Below are 27,949 nucleotides of genomic sequence, written 5' to 3' on the forward strand. Positions count from 1 at the left end.
GGCGCGTCTATAGAGATGATATTTTTATGACCTGGGCAATTCTCGTTGTCGCTGGAAGCGAGATTTGGCTTGCTAATGTTGGCGCACGTGTATGAATTGATGTGACACGTACGATAAAATTCATCTTATGACAGGACTCGTACCAAATACGAGTCAGCATGTGGCGTCAAAGACGGAGCTGGCGTTCCAATAAAGCCTGGCCACATGGAAATATCAAATTTTCTTTTCTAAAAAAATGACAACCCTTGGTCTCTACATCGATAGATGCAGACAGCCACACGGCAATATCAAGTACGAGATTATAATCTACGATCACAAGTAACGGATGTTTAGATACATGTTACGAAAATATAAGTGGTAGTGTCGACAAAGAAAAATCCACAATCTCAATTGGATCGGATCAAAATAGAAACGTACTGCAACACATATCGACAGATAACGCAAAATGAACAAAGAATAAAATAAAAATGGACGGGTCACGAAAAACGACCATAGCGGAGGAGGCAGAGCACGAGGCCTGTCTAGCCCTTCTAGCCCTTCTCCGTTTATTCAACGCCTAGCTTGAACTAAGGGGGAAGGAACTACAAAACCAAATACGGAGTATTTTTGCAAGTCAATGTAAGCCAGGACAAGCTGGCAAGTGGCCGCGAGCGTTGAGATCCAAGCTCCAACGGCTCCCGCACATGGCCACATGGATATATGCCCGTGTTATAAATTTGAAACGAACTCCAGTTTTTTTAGTGGATTTAGTGCAGTAGAACCCACCCACTAAATTTTGGAAATGTGCCTATGGCATTGCATAATTATTGCAAAATAAGGCAGGTTGCGTGTACTAAGAAAGATATCAATATTTCCAGTTTTTGGAACTCAACGTTTACATGTTTACATGTTGTACTGTTAGATTATCGTTATATGAGCGAGAAAATGCAACCGACAGGATAGTAAAAGAAAAAACGCACAGAAAAAAAGATTGAGTAACGAACAAACAAAATAAGTTGGCAATTAGCTGTAGTAGCACTGTATCTCATAAGGGTGCACAACAGCAGAACAGCTTCTTGGCTTGTTGCATGGTTTGCTTTTGAATCGGGAAAGATCCAAAATCACCCCTTATGATAAACATCCAAAGAGAAAATTTCAGAAGAGAACTATTTTTATTTTCGGAAGAAAACACTAAACTCAAACCAGACAACTCCAGTCTGGCTTCCTCCATCTCCATTCTGTTCTACCAACAACAAGCGACGCCATCACCTCCCTGTCCTTCTCCTCCAGTTCTCCTTCTCCCAAGCTCCCCGCGGAATCCAAATCCTCGTGAAATCTCTAGCGCCGCCGAGCTTCCTCGGGTATAGTCGGATGCTCCCGGCCTCGCACCCGCTGCTCTACGCCTGCGCCTTCCGCGACAGCGCCCTCGTCGCCGAGCTCGCGCACGAGCACGACCCGGCCACCGCGGGCGCCGGCAGCACCGACGACCTGCCGGCGCTCGCCGCCTCCCTAGCCTCTGCAGCGCCTCCGCACCACCGGTACGTCACCCATTCCGCCGCGGGGCGCGCGCACGCTCTGCTCCTCGCGCCGCCACTCGTGCTCGCGGCGGTCTCGCTCGCGCCGCAGCTCCCGGCGTCCCACCTGCTGCTCTTCCTCCGACGCCTGCGATGCCTCCCCGAGCACAGGATGCGCGACGAGATGGCGCGGCTGGCGCTCCGTCTGCCGTTCCTCGACGATGAGGCGCTCGCGCGCGAGGCCGCCGATGTCGCCGCCGCCGAGGCCGAGGCGGAGGAGGCGGCGCGGAGGGAGGGTGAGCTCGCTCGTGGGACGCCCAAGCGGGAGCGTGGCGGCGCCGGGCGGGCGTGGAGGCGCCAGCTCTGGTTGATCATCCTCGCGGATCTCGTGCTCCTCGGTGTACTCTTCGGCGCCTGGCTCGCAGTTTGCAGGGGTTTCAGCTGCATTGGCCGGTAAATAGCTAAAAAAAAGGTATAAAACAACTTCACTACTTCACATCATTTATTTCTCTCGATTTATTGCTCTCATTGTGGAGACTCCGTGTGGAGCCGTGGTTTGGATTGGAGACTGGAGAGTAATAAAAACACCCCTGCAAAAAAAAAGTAATAAAAACACAGTGAATTAGTATGAAGAAACAAGCTTGTGAGTTGGAGCCAAAGAATGGCCTGACTCTGTTTTACTAAAGGTAGAGGCCGAGTATGTGTTGGGTGGGTTCTGAATTCATCAAGTTTGTGCCAGTTGCGTTGGAGGATCAGGCGCAGTTGCGGACGTTGTGAGTTGGCTGTAAGGATGACACTAAGATGGGCAACACACCATAGGCAGTGGACATAGAGCCGAGCGGTGATTTTACCATTTGCTCTCTGAACCATTCCCTTGCAGTATCCAGTAGCTGGAAAATCATTCCCTGCTTTGAATTGTGTTGCACACAAATATACAAATTGGTCCTATCTTTTCCCTTCAGCAGTTTGTGTTTCCTGAAAACTTAGAGACCATGCTCAAAGTTGTCAGGGTTGGGCTCTTAGGTACGTTCATTCTTTATTTGACTGGATAGGATGTAGGATTCTGCAAGAATTCAAAAGTTAGATATTATTATGTATAAAATCAATTATATATTGAGATATTTATCTTTATTGTTTCTAAATTATTTCCAATTAAATGTTTTGTACAGGTTTACGTAGTTAAATTTTGGTATTAAACTTGTTTAATTTACGTTACCCACGTAGGCATCTAATATTCTAATATAACATCGACATCACCTGTTTAACTTAAACCAAATATTTGACAAGAACAAAATAAATAATTTAAGGAGGTTAGAGAGCTAACAAAATTTAAAACTTAAATCAATATTAGTAGGTTTTCTACTCAACTTTATATGGATGAGTAGGATCATGATCCTTAAGGATCCTCTGATGTATAGAGATTCTATACAATCCTGATCCAGATTGTGTAAGCTTGTTGGACCATCAGATCCTATAATCGGTATAGCAATCCTGGTAAATATGTCTGTGTTCTTCTTGCACAAGCGCTTTGGGTGAAGTAGAACACAGGAAGGATGAGTGTTTCTATCTTGCAGTTATTCTGTTGTCATCATCAGCAAATATGATGATCACTTGTGGAGGAATGTTCTCTCAACATTCACCATCCATTATCTGGTTTTTGTGATGAAGAAATTCTCCACACTATTGTACAACTGTCAAGATCTCAGCTTTTGGTAGCAGGTCTAGCAAAAAAGGAGTTGAGTGATGAGGTTAGAGCTAGCTGCAGAGCGCATGATTGCTATGTTGAATCAGCTGTAAGAGCTACTGTTAAGGCGAAAGTGAAAACTACCCTCATAGTATCAGGTCTTCTGAGATATGGATGGAATGTTAGATTACAAGTAGTATGGACACACTGGCAAATATCATGATATGGTGTTTCAGTTTTTTATTTAAATATGTTGATAGTTGTTCTGTTGACTTGATTATTCTTGTTCAGACTAATACTTGTTCTATTGAGTGGTGATTCTATTGCTTGCATTTAGGGCATGCTTTGTTTTTTTAGGGAAGGACAGCTCCGTTCATTGACAGAAACAGAGTTTACATAGTAATAGGGCATGCTTTGTTGGTAGCCATACTTTGCGTTAGATATGGCTACTGTTTATAGCTGCACAAATGTGGCATGCACACTCTCTTACCACTCTTGCCCGCCTGTCATAGGCTCTTATTTATCAGGCTTTGCCAAAATCGTGGTGTTTGATTTCTTCGACACACATTAGTCAACAAGCGCGGTAAAGGGTTGATACTGAACCAAATAGAGGCATCGATTAAAAAACTTGTTCTTTTCTTGAATGTATGTGTCAACGAACACTAATGTCTTTTTCCTAATTCTTCCCTCCCCAACAACCGCTGCGCACCCATCCAGTTTTGTTCCTCCTCGTCGGGCACCTGGGCACTGGTTTGGGTAGTTTAGAGTCTGCTAGGGCGCTCGGTGTTGGAAAAGAGATCGGGTGTGACTCCATCACTCATCACAAACTCCCATTTATAAAATAGTAAAAAATGCAAAGATATACTCCCTCCATCCCAATTTAAATGCTGTTTTAGGTTTTTTATTTTTTCCCAGATTAAATGTCGTATTAGCGCTAATTAAGGTAGCTCCGTGCGTCGTCGTTTCAATTCTCACGTGGCCTGTAGTAATTATATCGTTCGATGCACTGGCCATTTAATGCCCACGCATGCACTGGCCCAGGGAGAAAAAGTGCTCTGGCGCTAGGCCGCGTGGACTCGTCGTTCGCCACAGCATGGAAGCCGGTGCGTTTCAGCACGCGGAATCAACGCTGCATTCCGCCAGATTTATACGCGCGCAGTGAGTCTTGGTATCCGGGAAAATTCTAAAACAACATATAAATTTGGACGGACGTTGTACATAGGTTATCATTTCCATTTTGCGCCTAGAGGGCCAACACTTTGGGTGCTATGGTACTACTTATTTGCTTGGAAATGAAAGAAATGGCAAGCCAACTAATGTGATCAACAAAGATACAACGGTTGTAACACCAAAGCACTGTAAGCAGTCCCCAAAGGTAGCATAAGATGCTTGATCTGATCAGCCCAAATGTTTAAGAAGCACCATAGTAATTTGGTTGGAACTCTTTTGTAGTCATCATTTTGCTGCAGGGTAGTCTTTACTTTTGAAATAGCATAACATAGAATCTTCTGGTTTCCATATATTCTCCTGTCGTCATTCTCAAGCTTGTTTTCATCTAGTTCGCAGTTTAGTTATGCAGGTACTATTTGTTGATGGTTGATCCAAGTTGTCCTTTGTAAGAGGACGCAAGGGAGAATTTTGTGCAATAGCTATTTAGTATTTAGTATTAGCACTTAAAATCAGAACTGGCTACAGATAAAAATCTATACTGTGCGTACTATCTAATAATTTGAACATCTCATGTACAGAGCTTATTATGTTAGTCAACTTTATTTAAATCATGTCTTGTCATGGTTTGTACCGCAGACAAATCAAAACTATACCTGATATGTCTTGTAGCATGTAAAGATCACAAACAACTTTTCCGTAAGAATAAGGTCACTCTTTGATATGCATATCAAATTTACGTATCTATGTTGGAACGGTTGCAAAAATGACACTAGAAGTTTCTGGGTAAGGAGATCAGTCATTACCATGGCCTATGCGTGAGGGACTGCATTCAATTTGGACTGTCCTGCCAAGTAATCAATTGTTTCTAAGCTCGGGCCCAATTTCCCCCAACAAATATGACGTGAACTAGTAGATTTGTTTCTCGCATATGCTACGCTTGTCCTCGTGTGTCATCTCTCCGGACTGACAATAGTGCTCATTTGATTCCTGTCTACTATGATAACTGAAAAGTAGAGTCACTCAAACATGGCTGTTGAAAGTCCACCTTGTACATTTGCAGTGTTACCTATGCTGAATAGGAAATAATCGACGCAGCAACAGTTTGTTGCTTTTTAAATTTTGTAGCTGTACGTTAATATGTTAGATGCTTGACCTAGGGGGATGGGATAAGGTGTTGATTTATTTTTTGACTGCTCTGTATCACTATGCGCTTGAAATTCAATACATCCAGCATGTATCTGTCAAAGCCGTGTTCAACATTGAGCAGTGAGCACGCAGGTTTTGTGAACTGTTGCCGCAACCCAAAATTAGATGATTTGACTAATTAAAAGAGTATTCCTCACCTTGTGTCTCAGTTGTTGATAATCTTCATGCACTGAAAGATCGAAAGTCATATTGGGTTAGGTTTAATTTGGTTGAGGCCAGATTTGATCTGTGGTGTAGATAAGGAGCTTGTTCTCTTGTGTTTTTGCTTGTGCCTCTGTTCTTTCAATTTGGTCGTAGTCTACATCTTTGTACATATCCTTCCATAACAGTGCTTGTGAGCATGCAAAATTGTCAAGTCTTCATTGCACGGTGTTTTGTTTTTCTCCTGGCATTTCCTTAATATTGAATTTATTTTTCAACTGGCAAAGGCCGAATGCTGCCAGATTTCCACTCTCTGCATTTAATCTCTTTTCTACCATGCTCCAGTGTGGCCAGAAATATGACTTTTACGAGATAACGATAAGTTATCATTTGATTAATGCGGCTCTTTAGAAAAGTGAGACTAGAAAGCAAATGATTTTGGATTTAAGAAAATCTTTGAATGGGTGGTCTTAAGCAGTTTAAAAGGGGGACCTTGTTAAGTTGAATTTTCCTGTTGTACCGTAATTTCTTATCTTCCTTTTTTTTCCTCTGTAGGGTGCACAAAGTTCAGGTGAAAATATGGAGGTTATTTACAGAGTTGTTTCTCCTAATGCATGATGCGATGAAAACTGATGGTGATACCATTATAACAGTCACCATCTGCCAAGATTTGCAAAGCAAAGGGAATGCACTCAGCACCCACAGTTACCTCTGTTGTATGAAACACCTCTGAAAAGCGAATCCCAATGGCCCTTCTAGACTTCTTAAGTTTGAGTTTCTTGGTTTGGCTGAGGACATCTGTACACCTGGTGTAATTTTTTTGTTCATTTTCCTATACAAAGCAAACGTTCCCTTTTTTGCCGCATTGGTCTGTTTTTCTCTATTCTGGCAAGGACAGACTGATACATCTGAATCGTACTGCGTCAACTGTGGCAGCCCTCTTGATTTACTCTGCTTTGTTGCAAGTGCTCTATGGTCATGTAATTTCTTGCATCTTCACCTTGGAGCTTGGGTGAGTCAAATTCCCTTTGTTTTCAAGAACACTGTACCATATGCTGAAGGCCAACTCTCTCCATCCGTATCACTACTGATGCTACTTGAATGCCACATTAAGCTACTCTGCCACGGCTTTTGCACATTACCGATCCTTGGAATAGACCATTATCTTTCAAAGTGCGCTGTCAATACTATGTTATATTCAAAGAAGCAAGTAAAAGACTAAAGGCTTTGTGCTTCAATACCGCACTTCCAATGGGAAATCATACGATATTGACGTTCGAAGAAAAAGCCATGGTTCGATAGAAACTTGAAGTGGATATCATCAAATAAGCCTGAACGAATGGTATCAATTTCTGCTTTTCTATACTGAATCTGCTTTGGTATCTCTTTCTTCCTTCCCTTCGGTAAAACCAAGCAGTGACTAGTGTAACTGCCGGTAACCTGAAAATGAGAGGCTGTTCCTTCGTAGAGCCGAAAAGCTGCTCTTTGTAAGTTGTAACTGTCTTGCCTCTTGCACCTGGTTATCTGAGACGACCACCCTTTCCATGAAATTAACACTTTGCTTTTGACTTCCAGAGTTCAGCGTTGGGTTTGCAGACCAAACCGTTCCAATTTTATCAGAACAACTGTATCTGTATCCTCCGGCTGGATACTCAGCTGAAACTCTTCACTTCTGCAGACCAAATTTATTGCAGAATTCGCAGGTGTCATTGACAAGTCCACGGCATGGCACCCTGCTGGTAAGGCCACGAACAAATGCAATCATGAATTCATGATCCCTCCAAAGCTCGGGAGAACACAAACGGCAACGCCGGTGGCCGCTTTACGCCGGTCAGTTCGCAGTGTCATTTCAGATGTCCGAACTAGCTCGGCAAGCGCACATTGCACTTCAAATCAGAACCCAGGGGGAGAAGAAAAGAAAGAAAGACCAGCGTCATTTCTGTGCTTGGTTTCCCATCAGGTCAGTTCTCGCACCTAACGCTGGAGGTGCACATGCTGCAGGCACAATTCCATCCCCAGGCTTGCATTCAGTTCCAGATCCCAGATTGAATTCATGCTCAATTGCTCATGCACATGCAGGAACAGTGTTCCCCTCAGTGGCTATAAGATCGATTAGCGGCTAGGATAGGCTAGGTGCCGGATTCAGTAAGGCAGCCCCTGTGCCGTCGCCGATGATGATCTCCTGTGCGGTGGTAGGAAGGAAAATGAGGCATCAGCAGGAGCTGGTTGCACTGAAAGATCTCCAGACGCTTAACTATTTTCATTTGTTTGTATATATGTCCATAGCAGCCATAGATTAAGACTTTGGAGTTGGAGGGACCAAGTGTCAATGTGTGGTGAGTTTGTGCAGGGAGTGTTGGATCCAACATTGAGATTCCTAGCAATTAACATTCAGTTTTGTGCAATTTTTCCAGCATCCAATGGGTTGCTCCATGCTTATCAGCATCCACTGCATGCAGGGGGTCTACTGATGATAAACGAGCTCAGAACACAGCCATTAGGAACCAAAACATAGAATACATTAGAAGAAACAGGGTGGAAGGCGCGAAGAAAAGGGGTCACCTGCTTTATTCTGGCGAGCAAAAAATGATGTTTTGGAATGAAATATAGGAAAGGAACCCACTGTGCGCCGACAAGTGGAACGATATCAAAAGCCCTAAGCCATCCTTTAGTGGTCAGAGATGCAAATGCCTCAATTCCATAGAGAGCCTAACCTAAGCTTATTTCATGCTTCTTCTTTTCCCTCTTTAATTATATTTTCAAGTCCCCTCCACTAGCCAGCCCTTTAGGCCAATATAATTATCTTGTACCACGCCAAACACTTTGCTTAATGCTCACATGTATGCATCACTGATGAAGAAGCATCCCAAAATCAGAGCTCATCGGATTGGAGAATCGATCGATAGTATGAACGCTTGGCATGTTATTCTGTCGGAATAGCGAGAAGGGATTAGTTTAGTGACAGTTGGGAGTAAGTGCATGCTGCTTTGAATCAAGAATGTGATCTTTGTTATGATAACCATATGAGATATGCAGTCTAAGATGTAGGGGGACAGATTAGGAGGAACTAGGAAGCATCATGGAAAATTTACGGTGGATCAGAGCGATGCCGAAAATGTTTTCTGTTTTTCCAAGTGGAGCTTGATTGGCATAGGAAATATGGTCAAGATTTGTAGAACAAGTTGCAGGGCATATTCTTTTGCCAATCCTATAGGAGCTTCCTTCGCTCTTAGGCACATTTGTTAATTTATTGCCTGTCAATTCATGGCTTAGAAGAAGCCATTAGGCTATCTAGAGCACGCTTTGCCTAAAAGCTGAGAAAAGTAGATAACACTGACATCTTTCCTGCCAAGACTTGAAGTCAATCTAACTCATAGATGCCAAAAAAGTCACTAACTAGTACTTTAGCTGTATAAGCTTTCCTGTACATAGTGGTCTTGTCTGAAGCATACTTGTACATGCAGTTGGTGAGAAATTACATCCATCTTGCACAACTCTACTCAATATTGTATTTTTTTCTCTAAAATGTAAATTTCACCTATATATTCTGACGTGAAAGAACAGACAGTGAAGTCCTATATATTCTACAGTTTTGCTCTACTTCGGAAAGACCAATGCCACCGTGACTCTGCAGTGAGATGTACATCTTTGAACTACTTGTAACTTGTAAGCAATGAGATCTGAGCCATCCTTGTTCCTGACAAAATAATCGTTTTGTGTTTGTTAGTCAATCTCGCCGCATTTTTCTTATCACAAAAGAAATTAATCTGAAACCATCTTTGTTCCCTAATGCCGATGCATTGATATCTTCAAGTACCATATATATGTGGTAACTGAACTGTTCCATTTAATTCAGCTAACGTCAGTGTCATAGGTTAGTTAGCATAGTTCACAGCACTTCAACTAAACAACCATTATGGTGTCTATAAACTAACAACATTCAGATCAGATTAAACATGGGGGACCAAGACATTGCCAGATACAAGGCCGGAATATTCATGTGTAATCCCTCAGCTAACGACGATTCGAGCAGCATAAGGACATCTGTTATTATTTGTTAATCACCAAGTGGGAATGTTTAGTTTGCTGGAACCCTTCTTGGGATTATTGTGGTGCTATTTCTGTTTGTGGACCTTGAATATATTGGCTCTCTGCTGTCTTGTGGTTTTCCCAGCACATGAATGATTGGGTTTTTCCAACAGCTAATCATGATGGAATTACAGATAAACTTCCTCGATCAATTAAGTATATTCCTCTAATCTTCTCCATGTGAGCGACAAAGATCCCTAGGGTATCTCGGACCGATTCTAACAGTTTTTTTTTTAAATATTGATGTATAGCTCTTATGTATGTTTCCTGTGGCGCGACGCTTCCATGGTATGGGGCAAATGCTATGTACTCCATATTAATGATTGTTTCCTAGGAAGGTGATATGTTTGTTAGGAAAAGAGATATATTGCCTACATATATGTCATATTGACATGCCAGAGATGATCAAAACAAGAAGCAAAAGACACTGGGAAAAAAATATGAGCAAATTTTGTTCTGATGAGGGTCGTTTTTTTGGAGGCATCGGTGTTTACTTCATACTTCAAATTTGAATCAACTACTCCCTCCTTCCCAAAATAACTGGCATGGATTTGTAAAATCGTTTATATATAGGCCATGAGCGGAATTTACACGATTAATGTATGATTAAGTTAGTGGCTGTTTTGTAAGCTCCAGGGAGAGGCAAAAGCAAGTACAATCGTCCGTCTGATACTGTTAGTTGATCTGACGTTGCCATTAAGGTTTCCAACTGAACTTTCTAAAATCTAAGGGCGCTCCATGAGCTTTGCATTGTTACAGACCCAATGTATATAGACACAGCCAAGCTAAAATTACTGTTTTCAATTAAAAAAAAGACTATTTCTGATCAATCATCTTTTTCAATTACTTTGTTCAGTGCATTTGCAGTTGATACGATCAAATGTTGCCATAATTTAGAGTGAATGTGTCAATAGGGAGCTGTACGTGAGAAGCAGAAATTTTAGAGGACCAGTCTTAGAAAATCTGTTGGAGATTAGGGTAACTTCTTCTCCTCAAATTTCTCTCCTATCCTTATTTTCAGGAATCAGTTTTAGTGAAACTGCTCCGGCTGCTCTCTCCCGTTGCAGGAGTACTGTTTAGGTGAGAAAATAAATAGTAGTAAAACCAAGGAGTGGTAGAGGAAAGAAACCAAGGCTTAAATTTCGTGTCCTGCGCGACGGGGACATCGGTTTCCTGGGAAAGGTCTATGGGCCCCATGCTGCCACGGATCATCTGCTCGTCATTTTGTCCTGCTGGTTGCCTGGCTCAGTTCGTTTGGGCTTGGGATTTTCTACACGCAATCCCCTTGCTACTTGCTAGCACCTTAATATTATATACTCCGCCTTCCCGAAGAGGCCTAATCCTTCGGTGCCATGGCTCAATTAGGGCCTCCACAGCGTATGTGTCAAATAGCTGCTCCGGTGTGGAGCGGGTGTCAAAATCATTTTTAACCGGAGCAAGTAGCTGCTCCGGTGATAAATCTCAACCAGCGAATAAAAAATTCTCAGTTTCTCTTCCTCATCTGACGCGCCATGGCACGGAAGCCGCCTGAGAATAGAGTAGACGAGTTGATTTCGCATGGCGGACCCTCTCGATGGCGACCTGATGTCGAAGGACGCGGTGGCAGCGGGGGTTCTTCGGCGGCAGCCCGATGCCGACGACAGACATCAGCGGGGTGGCGTCGGAATATTCTGGCGCGCCCGCATCCGTGAGTGACGGTGGCTGGTGGGGCTCTCTATGGTCTGTCTCTCATCTCTTCGACCTCTCCCGCTAGATCTCTCTGTCTCTATGCGTGGCTGTGGGCTGTGGGAAGGAGATGCGAGAGACTCGAGGGGGAGCAGCAGAGTCTCGAGAGAGATCAGCAGAAGGAGAGAACGGCCGAGGGAGAGCAGCGGCAGCAGCGTGGGATTTCTTTTTCCATAGATTTCTCTAGATGTAGTTGATGGGAGGTTGGGCCGATGAGGAAGAGAAAGAACATGAGGATGCGGTGGAATTTTTAGGTATAATTTATTACTTGGTGGGTCCCATCTACATGCACATTTGGCTCCATCTACACTGCAAGAAAATTGGGATTTAGCATCAATGCCAAATCTGATCTAGGTGGCCAATTTGGCATTTGGCACACTGTAAAAGCCCTTATAGTACTCTCTCCATGAGGGAGTATTTGACTGCAGAAGTAATACAAAAGAGTAAAAGATGACATTGTTTAAAAAAAAACATCTGTATGAGTAATGAAGAATATCATTCGAAGCTTATATTATGTATATGTCCTACTCTGGTGACGCTGATAAAATGTTCACGTCGAAAGGCATGACATATAAAAGTCATACACTGCACATTTGCCTGGTTTGGACCGTCATATTTGGCAGTTTATACATAGGTACTAATTAAAACAATATAGGAAATTGGCAAACTGTCTTATCTGAGAGTGTACATAGATACTAATTAAAACGACATAGGAAATTGGTAAACCGTCTTATCTGGCAGTGTATACATAGATACTAATTAAAAAGATATAGAAAGTTGGTACTACCATTTTGCTGGAGCGACATTATGAGCGAAGTTTGATTTCGTCCAAAACAAAAAGAAGAAACTTTTCGAGGAAATAATCAAACTTTTACTACACTGCCTTGTGCCTGACTGAAAATCGGGGTTACCTCAAATTAAGCAAAGGACTTAAGGACTTATCGATCAAGGGGACAATGTGACATAGATCGCCAGTAAATTAACAACATGAGGCTAAGTTGCTTTTATCACTCTGCGAGCTGAGTTAACATCACGCTTAAAATAACTTTTGGCCGTACGTCTAATGGAGAGATAGCCTATGATTGCCTCTATCCATGCATGTGCAACCATCTCATTTTATATATATAGCCAGCCGACCCTTCCTTTTAGTTTCCTATTTGAATTGGGTGATGGAGTCCCCCCAGCCTCTGGGAGTGGTATCTCTTTCCAAACATTCGATGATGAGACGGAGAACGTATATCTTAACAAATTAAACAAGTTATGTACTTCCTCCGTCCCATATTAAATGACGAAATATTATATGTATTTAGACTTTTTTGGATATAGATTTAGGGCAAATTTGAGTCACTTAACATGGGACGAATGGAGTAGCTAATATCGACCACAAGCATAATTAACTTTGTAAAATTAAGTACTCCCTCCGTTCCATAATTCTTGTCGAAATATTACATGTATCTAGACACATTTTAGGAATAGATACATCCACTTTTGGACAAATTTGAGACAAGAATTACGGAATTAAGGGAGTACTTGATTATATGATCACATACTTACGTACTCAAATAACACCATCCATACATGCAAGCCATCAGAAAACTTGAATTATATATCGATCACTCACCATAATGCCGGACTTAGCCTTGATTAGCAACCAAGAGAGGTAGTACAAGAAACCATGCATGAGCACGAAGCAAGCAACTAAAACGAGCTTGCCCGTCTCTGCACTACTAGCAGGTACTCTGCATCCCTGAGATTGCATATAGGAGTATAAAATTTGCATATAGGAGTATAAAATTTGCCCGTCTCTGCACTACTAGCAGGTACTCTGCATCCCTGAGATTGCATATAGGAGTATAAAATTTGACAAAGCCTAGTACGTGTGAGTGCTTGAAGCTAGCCCGACATAGCTTTTAGCTCCCACATGGAGGCGTGCGCCCGGTAATAACATTTATCGATCCAAAATGTTAAACTGTCGATGCACCTTTTACAGGCTTGCAAAAGCATGGATGGATGGATGCATATGTAATATTCATATATATAATGCATGAAGCCTCACCAAGAGTCACCACACGAATATTCCCCGCCCAAAACATGTGATTACAGCATAACAAAAGTAAGAGAGATGTTAGCAATAATACATGGAAAGATTTGGTTAGTTAATTAAGTACGAGGAGGGCACGAATGATTGAGTTCTTGTTGTACATAGTTGAGAGCAGCTGGCAGTGTAATGGAAATTGAATATATATTTTTTGGTGCCTACCAATCACAGCATCGCCTAACTGTGATGTCTGCTGTACGTGTGAACAACAGGTTTTTTGTTCAGTCAATTTCAGTACTAATTTAACCTACTCCCTCCGACCGGTAGTACTTGTCTCAAATTTGTCCAAATACGGATGTATCTTTGTGTAAAAGGTATCTAGGTACATGTAATATTTCGACAAGTAATTCCGTCCGGAGGGAGTAGAAAATCATGGTATGAAAACTGTTGAGAAATAGCAATGCATACTTGATAATATTCTGGAATACTCTGGATAATTGGAGAGTGTTGAGAATTAGCTATGCATATTTGAGACGATTCTAAATACTTTGGATTATTGGAGAAGAAAACATTTACAAGTAGCCTTCTAGTGAATATGAGAAGATTGAAATATTCTAGAAGGCTTGAGAGGTTACTTGAAAAGGGTTACTATTTACCATGGAAGGTCCTAGGGTAAGTTTCAAGAATAAATGAAAATTCTCTAGAACTAAGTACATATAGCATATTCTAAAGAATTGTAGTAAGATGCACCACATGCTCTTGTAGAACTACAAATAGGGGTGATCCCCCTCCCCATAAGTTCTACCACAATTACCAAAAATAGTGTGCCACTACAACCACGCTAAGAAGAATGAGCTACCATGATGAGTAGTATGTTGTGTCGTAATAGGGTAGCAAACTAAAAGGAGTGTTGTACCAACATTGACTTTGAATAAAGTGTTGAATTTTCAGAAGTGTAATATCCTAAGCAGTGTAGGTGTTCAAAGGTCCTCAAGAGTGGGTGTTAGAGTTCCTGCTGAAAAATCTATACGTAAAACATCACTGATGGAATCACGCAAACTAGATGGTAGACGTTAGTAAAAAATGGGACACCAGGTCTATTTCTATAGTATGATCAAAAAAAGGATAATCAAACTCAGTCAGACGATCAAAGATTGTATCTGAGGTGGTTCACCTGATTATATTGCCACACAGTATGTTATGAGTCCGTAACCGACTCCAATTATCCTGACTGGCTAAACTCAAAACCGTGTAAAGGTGATGACCTCGATTCCCAACTGAATTCATGAAACACGGCACAACGTGTGTCGAGCGCATGCAGTCACTTCTTCTTTAGCTCTAAGGGAATGTGCAACTTCCTCTCCGCTAGAAAAGGGATTAAATTTCATTCTCATGTCTTGCCACCTAATGGGTGTTCGAGAGTTTTTCAGGATTTGTTATTCAGCAGAGGGAAAATGTCTAAGAATATATATTCTTTTAATGGTTGATGTAAACTATGGGCCGTGGAGTCTCGAAGGTTCCCTAATATTGTCCAGGTTCCCTAATATTGTCCAGGTTCTAAGTCATGCCCCCATGTTATTATTATTTATAGCCAAATCCATAACTCGAATTGTGTGAAGTTTTTATAAGTGTCATCATGACTTTATGGTGAAGCTAGCATTAGGAGGCTACCACGTAGCCCCTGACGTGTGTAGCTTCGGTAAGGCATCCGAGGGCCCTAAGAGGCTGTAGGCTCCGTCCCTTTGTGTGTTTCCGTCCTTCCGTATATAACTCCGAAATCCATCCTTTCATGTTTTTCTGAAGTTACCCACATATAAAAAAATAAAGAAGTTTTATGCACTAGATGTGGAATGTAATAGATTAGTCCAACAAAGATAAATTTTCACAACGGTAATAAAAATGCATCATTAAGCTTTAGAATTAACAACAGTCTTTGGGAAGATGTGAGAGTAGTAGAGTTAGGGGAAAAAAGGTGAGCGAGCAGAACTATATTTATTCAGAGAGAAGCGGTCAAAAGAATTAACCGAGCCAGGCCTTGGAGGGGTACAAGTGGCATGTCCTCCCCGGGTCCCCAAATCCAAGGGCCCAGTAGGCATGTATACATTGCAGTGATACTATCCCTATACAAAATTGGACCGAAGTAAATGCGTATTGTCAAAAGTGTACTAATGGGATGGTCCAAACAAAACATATTGTGTTTCCAACCGCCCATCGAGCTTTGTCCTGTCCCCCTATATATTGACCTTCGAACTAAACAAGCTCGAGCGGAGATAGTTCATCAGTTCCAATCGGTCTTTGCGCGGGGCTTCGCCGTCTTGGCGGCCGGCCAAACTACACAAAAGGACCGTGAACAATATCAAGTTCCGAAGACCAGAACGTGTAAGATTAAAGTTTATACTGAATTGAGTTTATGATCTAGTTTTCAATTAGTAATTGTTCCCGGTTTCCTCAATTGTCAGCACCATGATCATCATCAAGACCATATGCATCCACATGTTTGTTAATTATTATCACACGATGGATCGTGAAATCTTAGGGTTGGGCGCTGGGCCGGGTGGCGAAATAGACCCAATCAACCCGTGCTTTGATTTTTTTTCTTTGGAAGAAAGAGCCCATAAGGAAAGGTGGCCCATTTGGGAACGTAAGGCCGACTAGGTGGCTAGGGAGTTCTGATTGCGATATCGGATGATGAATGCTGCTAATAGCGTGAGAAGGCTTGAAGGGTGTGCCATTTTGTTGTCCTTAATCCTTAAATAAGGAAAGAACTCAACACGATAGTTTGCCTTCAACACTAACCCCACGCACCCCTCGACCCTCCACCCCACTTCGCCATTCCATATCGCCGTCACTTTCTCTCCCCTCGATCATCCATCTATCTCTTACCCGGTCTCCATTCTTACCTTTCATTAGTTTCCCCTTCTTCTTCCTTCCGTTTCTCTTTCAAAAACGAGTTGCTCCGCCTCCGATGACTTGCCAGATCTAGCTGGTCATAGCCGTCATCGGCAAGTAGGGCATTGTTACCCCAATCAGTGTGTCTCTGTAATCCAAGGGGTTTCAGTGACCCATCTAACCCCGGTTGTTGTTGCAATAAAGCCTCACCATCTAGGTCAATCCCTTGCTCGTCCCCATCCTCCTTCTGCTCCTCAATCCTCCACACTTGGCCCCCTCGATCAGACAGTTAATTAATGGTAACACGTGATTGCTTGGTATGTATAATCATATATTTAATTTGTATTACTCAATTGACATTCATTTTTTTATGATTGATAGTACCACAAGGTTTTACAATAATGAAAAACGAGTATAGGACGATAGGCTAATAACCAAAATTTATAATAAAAGATTTGTCATATAAGTTATGCAAATTGTACTTTTTTTTGTAGTACACTTCATTATGTTCAAATACATCCTGCAGAATTAGAATTGAAAAAGGCTCTTAACCATCCTACAAATATAAAACCCTGCTAGTGAATATATATGCCTCGATATATAGAAGTTTCTTTCTTACGCTTAATCACCATTTCGTTTTGTTCTTTACATACTTTAAGAATGTAGCAAAGGTGCCACACTGCACCACAGACATTTTGTTTGGTTGGAATCTTTTATGAAAATAACCTTTTGAATGTCGATGATCAGAATATCAATTTTTTACTACTTTGCCCTATGTTTGGTGCTTTTATGATCTTCAAAAGCTCCAAATTAAATGTGTACTTTTTACAAAAACTAATTTTTTTTATGTATGTAACTTAGAGTACCGTGCTTGGATCGATTAAGGTGAATCACAAATTTCTGAGACAAAGTAGGGGTGCCGTGTATATAGATGTGTCCATAAACGTCATATCTGGAGGCACACATCCAAAAGGAAACTGGTTTGAAAAGTTCTGCCGTTATAGGACTGATTGATCAGTCAATAGAATCAAATAAACTTAAATTACTTTTAGCTGTTCTTTGGTATAAAATAATTAAGGACATTGTTTCTAGCCCAAAGTTGCGGCACTTTTTACATATCCATCCATCTTTGGATAGATTATCACAAGGAAAAAGGAAAAACCGATAAGTAGAGTTTTGCCGTCGTATGATTGATCTATAAATGGGAAAAAATAAGTGAGATAACTTTAGCAAAAAATTTGAAATAAATTATTAAGAATTAAGTAGTGCTTGTTTGAAGCCCAAAACTTGGGGGCAATTTACAAATCAATCAATTGGTCTTAACTGATTTGTAAAATGTGCCCAAGTTTTGGGCCAGAAACGCGCACTACTTAATTTTTAATTAGTTTATACCAAAAATTTGCTAAAATTTATTTCATTTATTTGATTCCATCATAGACCAGTCATATCATGGTAAAACTTTGGATATAAGTTTTCCCTTTTTCTTAGAATAATTTATCCAGAGATGGATGGATATATAAAACGTGCGACAATTTTGGGGTAGAAACTTATCCCGTAAATGTTTTATACCAAAAACCTATTGAAGATATTTCAGTTATTGAATTCTATAGATAGATTGATTGATCATTCATGTAATGATAAATCTCCACAAATCATTTTCTCTTTTCCCAGGAATCAATCAATAGGAAATAAATTTTAGCAAGTTTTTGTTAATTAAGAATTAAGTAGTACTTGTTTACATTCCAAAACTTGTTGCATTTTACAAACCAATCAATAAAAGACACCATTTAATTCTTAATTAATTAATACCTAAAATTTGCTAAATTTAACCATTGTGGGATAGATCGATCTATCATTGGAATCGACTAACAGTTAATAATTGTGTACCATGTTCTCATTCTAAATTAAGATAAAAATCATTTCATGCGTTTCAAGGCTAAGCGGGGGTGCATTTTACAAATCCAACCACTACATTTTCAAATTTTAAGAAAGAGTCACAAGTTTGTCCTATCCCATATTTCACCCCATACTTTGACATAATCATTTTGAAAGAACTTCTTTGCATTTGTACTTTTTTACATTTACAGGAAAACACCTATAATTGTTAGCTTTACTAGGATATTTGTGTGGAAATCATATCCCATCCGAGCTTCATTCCCTACAACCGAACCTAGACCTTCATGAGTGACCAATGACCGCCAATAGGTTAGAAAATTATTTAAAAAAAATCACTCCTGATGTATTAGAAGACACCGGATCTTGGGGTAGAATGATTTGATCAAGAACGACTTGTAATGGCACAAAGGATCAATGAGGAATACACAAATGCGTTCCGTTTTTAATACTTCAACTATCGGGTTGAAAACTACTCCCTCCATTTCACAAAGGTTGTCGTATTTCGTTTCGTTAAGACAAACCTTTGACCAAGAGTAACTCTATTAATATGTAAGTTATATGATATGAAACCATGATCATTAGCAAAAACTTTTAAAGACGAATCCATTGATATAAATTTCATATATGAAAAAAATACATATAAATAGAGTTTTCATCTGTCAAAGCCTTATCTTAACGAAACAAAATATGCCAACCTTTGTGAAATAGAGGGAGTAAGTAGTAATAGTAATTATTTTTCCAATCCTGATGTATTGTGATGACTTAGAAATAGTAATTATTTCGTAGTTGTTTGAGAAATAGTACAAGAACCATCGGATACGTTACTGAATCGTCCCCATCGATTAATGGGTGGGGGATGGATATTGACCACACTTTACATTTTGCAAAAAAGAGAAAAATCCATGCCCTTACAAAAAAAACTGATCAAACAATAGTTATTTCTCACTCGACACAAATAACTGTCTAATCAAGACCTCTCGTCTCTCTTTCTGGTTGCACGGATCTCATTTCTTGCCCGGATCAACGATTCTCGATGACGACTTAGAAATAGTTACTATTTCTCGAGGAAGAAATAGCAAAACCGATCCGACAAATCGTTCTACGATCGACAGCACAAACCAAAACCAGTCAGTTCCATGAATTTCATCATGCACGTGCTGAATGTACTGCATGCGTATGCATTTTCTTCCTCCTTCTCAACCCTTCTCAAAGCGTCTCTTGCATACACACGTCCATCTCGGGTCACTCAAACTCACTCGATTGAGGGCACATCCACGGACACCCCCGCAAGGAGCCGTGGGTAAGTTTTCAAAGTGTGCAACAAGCTTAGCTAGACACGACGGGCCGATCGACCACGACCACGCCTCTTGCACGTAGGAGCTATAGCACCCCACATCGCACATGCATGCGTATGCATGCTGGCGGACGTACGTGAAACTCTACTCAGCATGCAGTGGTTCGCCTTCAAAGCTTCAAACTCACTGTATAACCATGAGTCACCTCAGGTGTACACACACCAATAATGTATTTCCTTCGTTCATAAATACTTGTCGCTGTTTCAGTGCAAAAGAGTTTACGTCGAAACAACGACAAGTATTTAGAAACGGAACCAATACTCGTCTAATTCTATCATGTGTCCAGAGATGTCGACAGCGCGCGCGGGTCATCTAATTCTATCATGTGTCACGTCCTGCCGGCGAACTGCTAAAAGCTGAATTCATGCCTGCCCTCTCTGGGCTGGGCTGGGGTCGATCTCCCGGCCGGTCAGTCCCTGGCACAGTGAGATCTCTCCTTGGTGATCGTCGTGAGCGTGGGCACGGGACCCCGCAGCGCATGCGTGCACGGTGTTGGGCTACCGCCGGTCGGTTTTGACTGGTCTCGGCCAATGTAGTACGTAGTACTTGCACTGTGCAGATCTGATGCTTTTCCTGCCTGCTCCCATGCTGCATATGTGCAGCTGCCTGGGATGATATCCCGGCATCGATCGATCCCCACACAAACCCAGTCTGACCGACGATATCCATGCATCCTCTGCCGTACGTACGTGCACGCACGTGTATGTGGCATGCATGTCGTAGTGCTTGTCCTTTGCCAGTAGTTGCCATATGCAGCAAGATCGGATGCATGCATGGTTGCATATAGTGCTGTTTTATCAAGAACGTAATTCTCTCTGCAACGAAAGGCAGCTGCTCGTTTCATTAAAAAGGAGAAAAAAATTGAGAGTTTGTGTACAGGAGACAGGAGGTAAGAAAAACAAAAGGTGCATGACTACTATGGTTGATACATCGATCACCACTACTCATATAGTGCAAGCCTCTGTCTTTCACCGTGTTGTTACGCCACCTCTAGCACATGCACATCCAAGGTATAGTACGTTTTCGGTCGAAAATTCGACGATCTCGCTCAAGCCAAACATTCCAAAGGTCTACTCACTGAATCTTGCCTGCTGCGTGCTACGTATTCTCCTTTGCGTGCCTATTCTACCAGCCATCGAGAGAGAAATTGTCAAAGGTGAGTTCTATTGTATTCTAGAAGAAAAAAGTGGAGTTCTATTAATTGATTGCTACGAGGAGGCAATTCCCCAGAGAAAACCCAATCCAGACAAAGATGCAAAGATGCTTTAGTTGATCTCAAACTTACAAAATGCATCTGGTACTAGCTAATGATTAAGGAAAGCAGAAGAGAGACCATTAATTTACACAGTACGGTCGGTTCTGTCCTTCGATTAAAAAGGTAACATAAGTGTACATGGGTCCTGAGCAAGGGCCCCGGGGAGGAGAGGGGAGAGTAGAAGAATAAAAAATAAGGAAATAAAAGCTAGCCTTGTCTCCCGAGTCAGCATGGAGTACGTGTCAATCTCTTCCCAAATCAAATATGCCGCGTCAAGGGCTGGGAGTGCCTTCACACCAAAAATCCTACGCTTTCGCTCCTTCCAAATCCCCTACACAAAGCATAGATCAGATGCCTGCTAGCTTTTCTTGCTTCCGCGGTGGGCACCACATCATCCACCTCCACCCTTCATCTCTATCTACGTCAACATTGCCCCTTGCCAGCATCATATATAGGTTAGGAAGGGGAATAATTTGAAGAAAAAAACAGTTCTAATAGTTGAAATCAGCTTTCAGATTTAAATAACAGTTCTACAATTTTTGAACACATGTACCCTCAGTTTGTTTTTAATCCAACTCATTCTGCTTCAGCGACAAATATAATAGAGATTCCAAATGATGTATACAAGCTGATTTTGAACTCTACCCACCTCTTGTGCCCATATAAATTCCTACAAGATGTAGGAACTTCCCTACCATGCCTTGCATGTATAAGCCTTGAAGATCTTAAAGAGAAAAGAAATGATTCTCTTCCTTACTCTTTAATTGTGCTCTTACTAAAAATCTGACTATGAATATTAATATGATTTATACACTTAACATGTCTTTTCTCGGCAACACGATAATTAATAAAAGGTTCTCCAACAATACTGACGACGAGAAGGAATATTACGAGAATATGTTTTAAGAATCTCATTAAAGGCGACAACATGATCATCGATAAATAAAACTATCATATGTGACCAAAAACCACAGAACTTGCTTAATTTCTCACCATCTCTTAGTCACAAACAACGTGTCACACTAATAATGAGCTTCATCCACGCCTGTAAAATTCTGTTCAGATGACTTGATATTTTTTACATGTAGACTATGTTGACCTACCAAAGGATTTGTAGTAAACAATAAGTAATGGTTAATGTTTAGAGATAACTACATATTGTGTGCAAAATTCTTTCATCAAAACAGAGTTCTCGATCAACATCCAACACGTGTGATCATGAAATTGATTAATACATCGCAATCTTGCTCCTCTTTCTAATGAGCTTCCGTTCTCCCCATCATCGTAACGTAAGAGAAGGGTGTCGGGACTCGATCAGATCATCAACTTAATTAATACAACACAATTGAGCTCCTCTTTTGTATTTGATGGTGTTCTCGACTCACTAAATGAGCTTCCACTCTCCTGGTCAAAGTAACGTAAGAGAAGGTTGTCGGGACTCGAACTATTCATGAGCTGCTACTTTAATTCAGCAGTTGTCGGCATGCTCCTATCATAAAGGAAGACCGAGGAAGTGAGCGTGCGCTCTTGAATTATGTGGGTGGCGGATACAACACAAGCGTGCTCCTCTTTCTCTTATTTAATGGTGTTCTTGACTCACTACATGCGCTTCCGATCGCCCGCTCAGCGTAACGTAAGAGAAGGGTCTTGGGACTCGAACTATTCATCAGCTGCTACTTAAATTCGGCGTTATCGGCATGCTCCAATCATAAAGGAAGACCGAGGAAGTGAGCGTGCGCTCCTTAATTATGTGGGTGGCGGATACAACGCACGTGCCATCTACATATTTGTAATTGGGTCCTCATAAAAATCCGATATCACTGAGAGGGCGCACCAACTTTGTCTTGGTAATGCCCAGCCTCTCTTTCTAAAAGTATATAAACTATCATTTCACAGCTCATATGTTCATGTCAGAATTTCATCATGTAGTTTTATTTAAATGAAAGTCTTGCTACAAGGAGACAATTCATATATCTCCCCACCTCTATATGTCAGTGCCCCATCGTATTAGGTATGATTTTTTTTCATAATTTTTCTTTAGACACAGAAAGATGTTCAATCGGGGCTCCATTTCATAACTAGAGCATTGGTCATTAATCTAACGCACGCAACCAATGAATTCGCGTATGCTTCAAAACCTTGCTCCATTTGACAATAAGTTTTAATTTCTTATTCGGCACAACCATGCATGCATCTCTTCATCAAGGTAAACAGAAGAACTAAGAAAGTGTGTTTTCTTTTGCGCGAAACTAAGAAAGTGTCCGAGACACAAAAAGGAAGAGAAACTAAGAAAATGTCCCCCACACAAGAGGTGTCACTACAAATTTTTTTGGAGAAACCGTAATTTAAAGGGGCACGGACGTAAAAAGGGCCGAAGGAACCATTTGCTATTACGGCAACACACAGGGGCTTGGACGCAAAAACAAACTGCTCGCGAGCGAAACGATTTGCCCGGGTGCGGGGCACGGAGCGTTAAAAGCCATAAAGCTCTGTAACGCCGCCGTTGTGTTGTGTGCTCCCATTCCACCGTCTGCTGCTGCCGCTCCGCCTCCCCACTCCCACCGCGCCCCCATTCTTTATGATGGACCGGGGTGAGCCTACCAACAAACACACCCCCCCGGTGACCACAGCAGACCAGACCACCAGACCGCCCCCGCAGGCCGCCTCCTCTCTCCCTCGTCTCGCTTCGTCTTCCTCGGGCAGGCAGGCGGCAGGCCAGGGCGCCTTCGCCTCCCGTCCCTCGTCTTCTTCACTCCCCAAGATGACTCCTCCCGTCACCATGCCGCCAGGAGGTGAGTGAGAATCGCGCACTGCCGGCCTCTCTCCTCCTCCTCCTCCGGGTTTCGTTCGGACATCAGTCACAGTCACTCATCCATCCTCTGTTTCTTTGTTGCCGTTTGTTCGTGTTCTTCGCAGGAGGACGGGACGCGGAGCTGTTCTCGGAGCTGTGGCGGGCGTGCGCCGGGCCGCTGGTGGAGCTGCCGCAGCCGGGGCAGAGGGTCTTCTACTTCCTCCAGGGCCACCTGGAGCAGGTGCTTGGTTCCGTGGTGCTGAATTCTCCTGTCTTTCCTCCTTCCTTCTCTTTCGCGTTTCCGTTTCTTCTCTCTGTCTGTCGACTGTCGGTTTCCGTGTCGTTTCCGTTTCCATCCATCGGCGAGTGATACCCGGGGTGCTAATTTTACGGTCGTTCGCAGGTGCAACAGCCGTCAGACCAGAAAGTGCTCGCTGACCAGATCAAGATGTTCCAGGTGCCATACAAGATCCTCTGCAGGGTCGTCAACGTCGAGCTCAAGGTAATTAAACAACAGGCTAACAGTAACAGCCGCCGCCGGCCTTTCCGTTCCTTTCGGTTTCTCGTCGTCCTGAGTCCTGACCGTTCCTGTCTCTTATCTTGTTTGTTCGCGGCGGTGCGCAGGCCGAGGTGGAGACGGAGGAGGTCTACGCGCAGATCACCCTGCTCCCGGAACAAGACGTGAGTCGCCGCTCGTCACCACCCACTGTTTTCCCTTCTCCGGTTTTCCTTCCGGTCTTCCCTTGTTTTGGAATGTCCTGCGCGTCGGCCGTCCTCCATGAATTCTTGCTCTTAAATGCTGCTGCTGTTTAATTTTTGTTGTTTCCTACTACTATTACTATTATTATTATTATTATTATTATTATTATTATTATTATTTATGTGGATTTATTTATTGATGGGTACTAGTAGAATTCAGTTTCAGTTGAGTATTTACTCTGAATTCTGATAGTGTTCCCCATGTGGATTTGTGATGACAGAAAAGGAGAGTAATTTTCTGTTGTTTTTTTGCAGCAAGAATATCTGCCCTCGTCGCCCGACCCACCTCTGCCGGAGGTCCGCAGGCCCGTGGTCCACTCCTTCTCCAAGATCCTGACGCCGTCCGACACCAGTACCCATGGCGGCTTCTCCGTGCTCCGGCGCCACGCCAACGAGTGCCTCCCGCCGCTGGTGCGCACAATTCTCATGCATGTTCTCGGTAATGCATATATATTGTAATACTACTGCCAAGTTAAATTCATGCCTGTTTTACCTTTGTTTATCAGGACATGTCCATGCCCACGCCGACCCAAGAGCTCATATGCAAGGACATTCTGGGATCCGAGTGGAGGTTTAAGCACATCTACAGGGGTATGCAAATTTAGTGTTTCTTTTTCAATTACAGTTCTCAGATTATTTAACCATGGATCAGGAGCAGGAATTGAATTCATGCAATTTCCTGTTTTGTTTAGGCCAACCCCGGAGGCACCTTCTGACTACCGGATGGAGTACGTTCGTCACCTCCAAGAAGCTGGTCTACGGCGATGCATTTGTCTACCTAAGGTTGGACATGGACTGACTCTGCAGTGCTTATAATTCTGTTAACTAAAACTGTCATGCGTAAGGGACAGATTTGTGCTGATGTTTCATAGGAAGTGTGCATAACAACAAAGGTGCCGTGTTTGGTTTTCGCAGGACTGAGGAAGGAGAGCAGCGTGTCGGAGTGCGACACCATGTGCAGAAGCGCACCGCCATGCCGTCATCCGTCATGTCAAGCCAAAGCATGCATCTTGGGGTGCTTGCAAGTGCATCGCATGCTCTGCAAACCAAGTCTATTTTCTTGGTGTACTATAGGCCAAGGTTGGGCACTTTCTACTGCCAATTGTCTTGTAGAAGAAAATCTGTTTGTTCTCTGCTAATGGAAGTTCGTTTCTTATTTTTATATAGGGTAAGCCAAAGCCAGTATATTGTTAATGTTAACAAGTACTTTCTAACTAGTAAATTGAGATATACTGTGGGCGTGAGGTTCAAGATGAGTTTTGAAGGAGAAGAGGTACCTGTGAAGAAGTAAGGGTTCAACCTCTGGTCGCATATATTCCTCTTTCAGTCTTTTGCTCATGTTCTGCCATCATCTCATTTTTCACATGGCTGCCATGTACCTGCAGGTTTTCTGGAACTATAGTTGGCGATGGGGCTCTTTCTCCGCAATGGTCATGTTCTGAATGGAAGTCAAAGAAGGTAAAATGAATTCAATCTATTATCTTCTTTGCATTGTCTCTTTTTCATCTAAATATTATTCATGTTTTAGGTCCAATGGGATGATCCCGCAAATTGTAACGGACCTGAGAGGGTTTCTCCTTGGGAAATTGAACCGGCTGATGGTGCTGCTTCTGCATCAACCATTAATGTACCCCTGCAATCATCAATAAGAAACAAGCGTCCTAGGGAGACAACTGAAGACCTAGATCTTCAGTCACTGAGTATGTCCTTGCAAATATCTGATTGCTTGGGTTATCAATAAATAGTGGAATTACTTATTCCATGATGTTCTTACTCTAATCATTTCGCCTCAATTTGCAGACCCGACTACTCAAGAATTTTCGCTGTCTGGAATGCCACGGCAGCATGACAAAATAGGTGATGGTCCCAGTAATCCCAATCGTATGATCCCTGGAAATCAAGTTATTTGGCCAGGTGAGCGTGCAGCTGGTTATAGTGCCGTGGGCAGTAGCTCTTTTTGTCAGAAACCATTAGTACGTGAGAGTTGGCTGGAGGAATTCAACCTTTCAAGGCAGGCGATGTCCCCTACTTTGTCAGAGATTTCTCAGAAGCTGTATCAGGTCACCAGAAATGACGCCAGAGCTGCTCCTTGGCCTGTACTTCCTGCTTACCAAGCTCAGCAGCCCGCTCTCAGGCTGCCTTGCAACACTGCTCTGCATAGCTACCGAACTGAAGAGGCTGCACCAAGTTTGCCCAAGGTTACTGAAAAAAGTAAAGAACCAGGAATGGTTCGTCTGTTTGGTGTGAATTTGATGAAACCCACCAGTGGCACTGCTACCGCTGACAACGCAGGTGCCGGAGCAGGGGAAACTTCTGCAAGAGTTGCTGGTCCTTGTGAAGAGTCTGGTCAGGTCTCGGCACTCTCAAGAGTGACAAAAGATCATAAAGTTGTGAATGAGAGCCCCCGAGAAATCCAAAGCAATCAGAGTTGCATTGCAAGAAATCGTGTGAAGGTGCAGTTTCGTTGTATCTCTATTTCTAACTTCCTCCTCGGCCTCGCTTGTTAATTGCTGTCTAACCTTATACTGTTGGTGTTTTGGTTTGTACTAGGTTCAAATGCATGGAAATGCTGTGGGTAGAGCTGTGGATCTGGCAAATCTGGATGGGTATGAGCAACTGATCCGTGAGCTGGAACAGATGTTTGATATAAAGGACATCAAACAGAACTTCAAAGTGGCTTTCGCCGACAACGATGGTGACACGATGAAAGTTGGAGATGATCCCTGGATGTAAGTCTCCAAAGAAAATTATAGTCGACTTTTTACTGACATGATCTCAATGGGTTATGGGGGCTAACTTATGTCAAAACGAGTTATGGCTGACATACATTTTTTGAATCCTGCAGGGAGTTTTGCCGAATGGTGAAAAAGATAGTGATCTATCCCCTTGAAGAAGAGAAGATGGAGCCTCATCAGACGCCGATCTCTGCTGCTGCTGCTGCTCCAGAGCAGGATCCCAAGACTGAACCTTAGGAGGGGGGGCGCCCAGGCTCGGGCCGAAAGGTGGATTTTTTGGAGCCTTTCACAGATGAAGCATTGGTTAGAGTGGTTACAGAATAGTCGTATTGCAGCAGCAGCAGCTAGATTTGTTGGTTGTCTCAATCCCTTCCTTCTTCAGAAGCACCCTGAAGAAGGATTTGATTGAGATAATCTTAGGTTCCCAGAAAGAAAACCGTGATAATGTCTCTTTAGTTGGCTCCTCAGAAACAACAGACTGACAAATTGGTCTCTTCCTGTAGTTTGCTTCAGTTTAGTTTTTAAAAAACAAAAAACTTCATAGTGTTTATGGGATAATAATCGTGAGGTATACAACTCCCCGGTGTGTAAGTTGTGTATATGTTATATGGGAGATGACATTTAGTTTTAAATTGAACCTTCTTGCTATGTTATATGTTTGTTCATCCGATTCTCACTGTTTTTGAGCTGAGCGATTTGTTGGGCTAGAATAGAAATGATCGA

General features: G+C 42.4%; 2 protein-coding genes and 1 long non-coding RNA gene across 6 annotated transcripts; 2 read left to right on the forward strand and 1 right to left on the reverse strand.

The window, feature by feature from the left end:
- The first annotated feature begins 1,094 nt into the window (after positions 1–1,094).
- LOC100826645 (phytolongin Phyl2.1) lies at positions 1,095–6,732 on the forward strand. Its single transcript, XM_003566114.4, has 2 exons — positions 1,095–1,965; positions 6,250–6,732. The coding sequence occupies exon 1, from the start codon at positions 1,351–1,353 to the stop codon at positions 1,948–1,950; it is 600 nt and encodes a 199-aa protein (XP_003566162.1). The 5' UTR covers positions 1,095–1,350; the 3' UTR covers positions 1,951–1,965; positions 6,250–6,732.
- A 14,203-nt stretch (positions 6,733–20,935) lies between these two features.
- On the reverse strand, positions 20,936–26,897 carry LOC106866261. Of its 2 annotated transcripts, none has more exons than XR_001406406.2 (5): positions 26,755–26,897; positions 26,495–26,669; positions 26,054–26,381; positions 25,769–25,929; positions 20,936–21,272 (listed from the first exon to the last, which is right to left on the reverse strand). It is a non-coding gene; the product is annotated as an uncharacterized LOC106866261 (long non-coding RNA). The 2 variants fall into 2 exon arrangements; XR_001406407.2 differs by having other exon boundaries at positions 20,936–21,376.
- Positions 23,308–27,879, forward strand: LOC100843643 (auxin response factor 1). Of its 3 annotated transcripts, none has more exons than XM_010232365.3 (14): positions 23,308–23,733; positions 23,858–23,988; positions 24,136–24,234; positions 24,357–24,413; positions 24,747–24,902; positions 24,998–25,082; positions 25,184–25,274; positions 25,407–25,571; positions 25,659–25,778; positions 25,877–25,949; positions 26,020–26,191; positions 26,292–26,944; positions 27,042–27,220; positions 27,337–27,879. In XM_010232365.3, exons 1-14 carry the CDS (start codon positions 23,520–23,522, stop codon positions 27,461–27,463), a joined length of 2,322 nt encoding a protein of 773 aa, XP_010230667.1. In that variant the 5' UTR covers positions 23,308–23,519; the 3' UTR covers positions 27,464–27,879. The 3 variants fall into 3 exon arrangements, with proteins under 3 accessions (XP_010230667.1, XP_010230668.1, XP_003565543.2); XM_010232366.3 differs by having other exon boundaries at positions 23,858–23,985; XM_003565495.4 differs by having other exon boundaries at positions 23,858–23,973.
- The last annotated feature ends 70 nt before the right edge of the window (positions 27,880–27,949 follow it).

Source organism: Brachypodium distachyon, chromosome 2 (genome assembly GCF_000005505.3).
Source record: "Brachypodium distachyon strain Bd21 chromosome 2, Brachypodium_distachyon_v3.0, whole genome shotgun sequence".
NCBI classification, from domain to species: Eukaryota; Viridiplantae; Streptophyta; class Magnoliopsida; order Poales; family Poaceae; genus Brachypodium; species Brachypodium distachyon.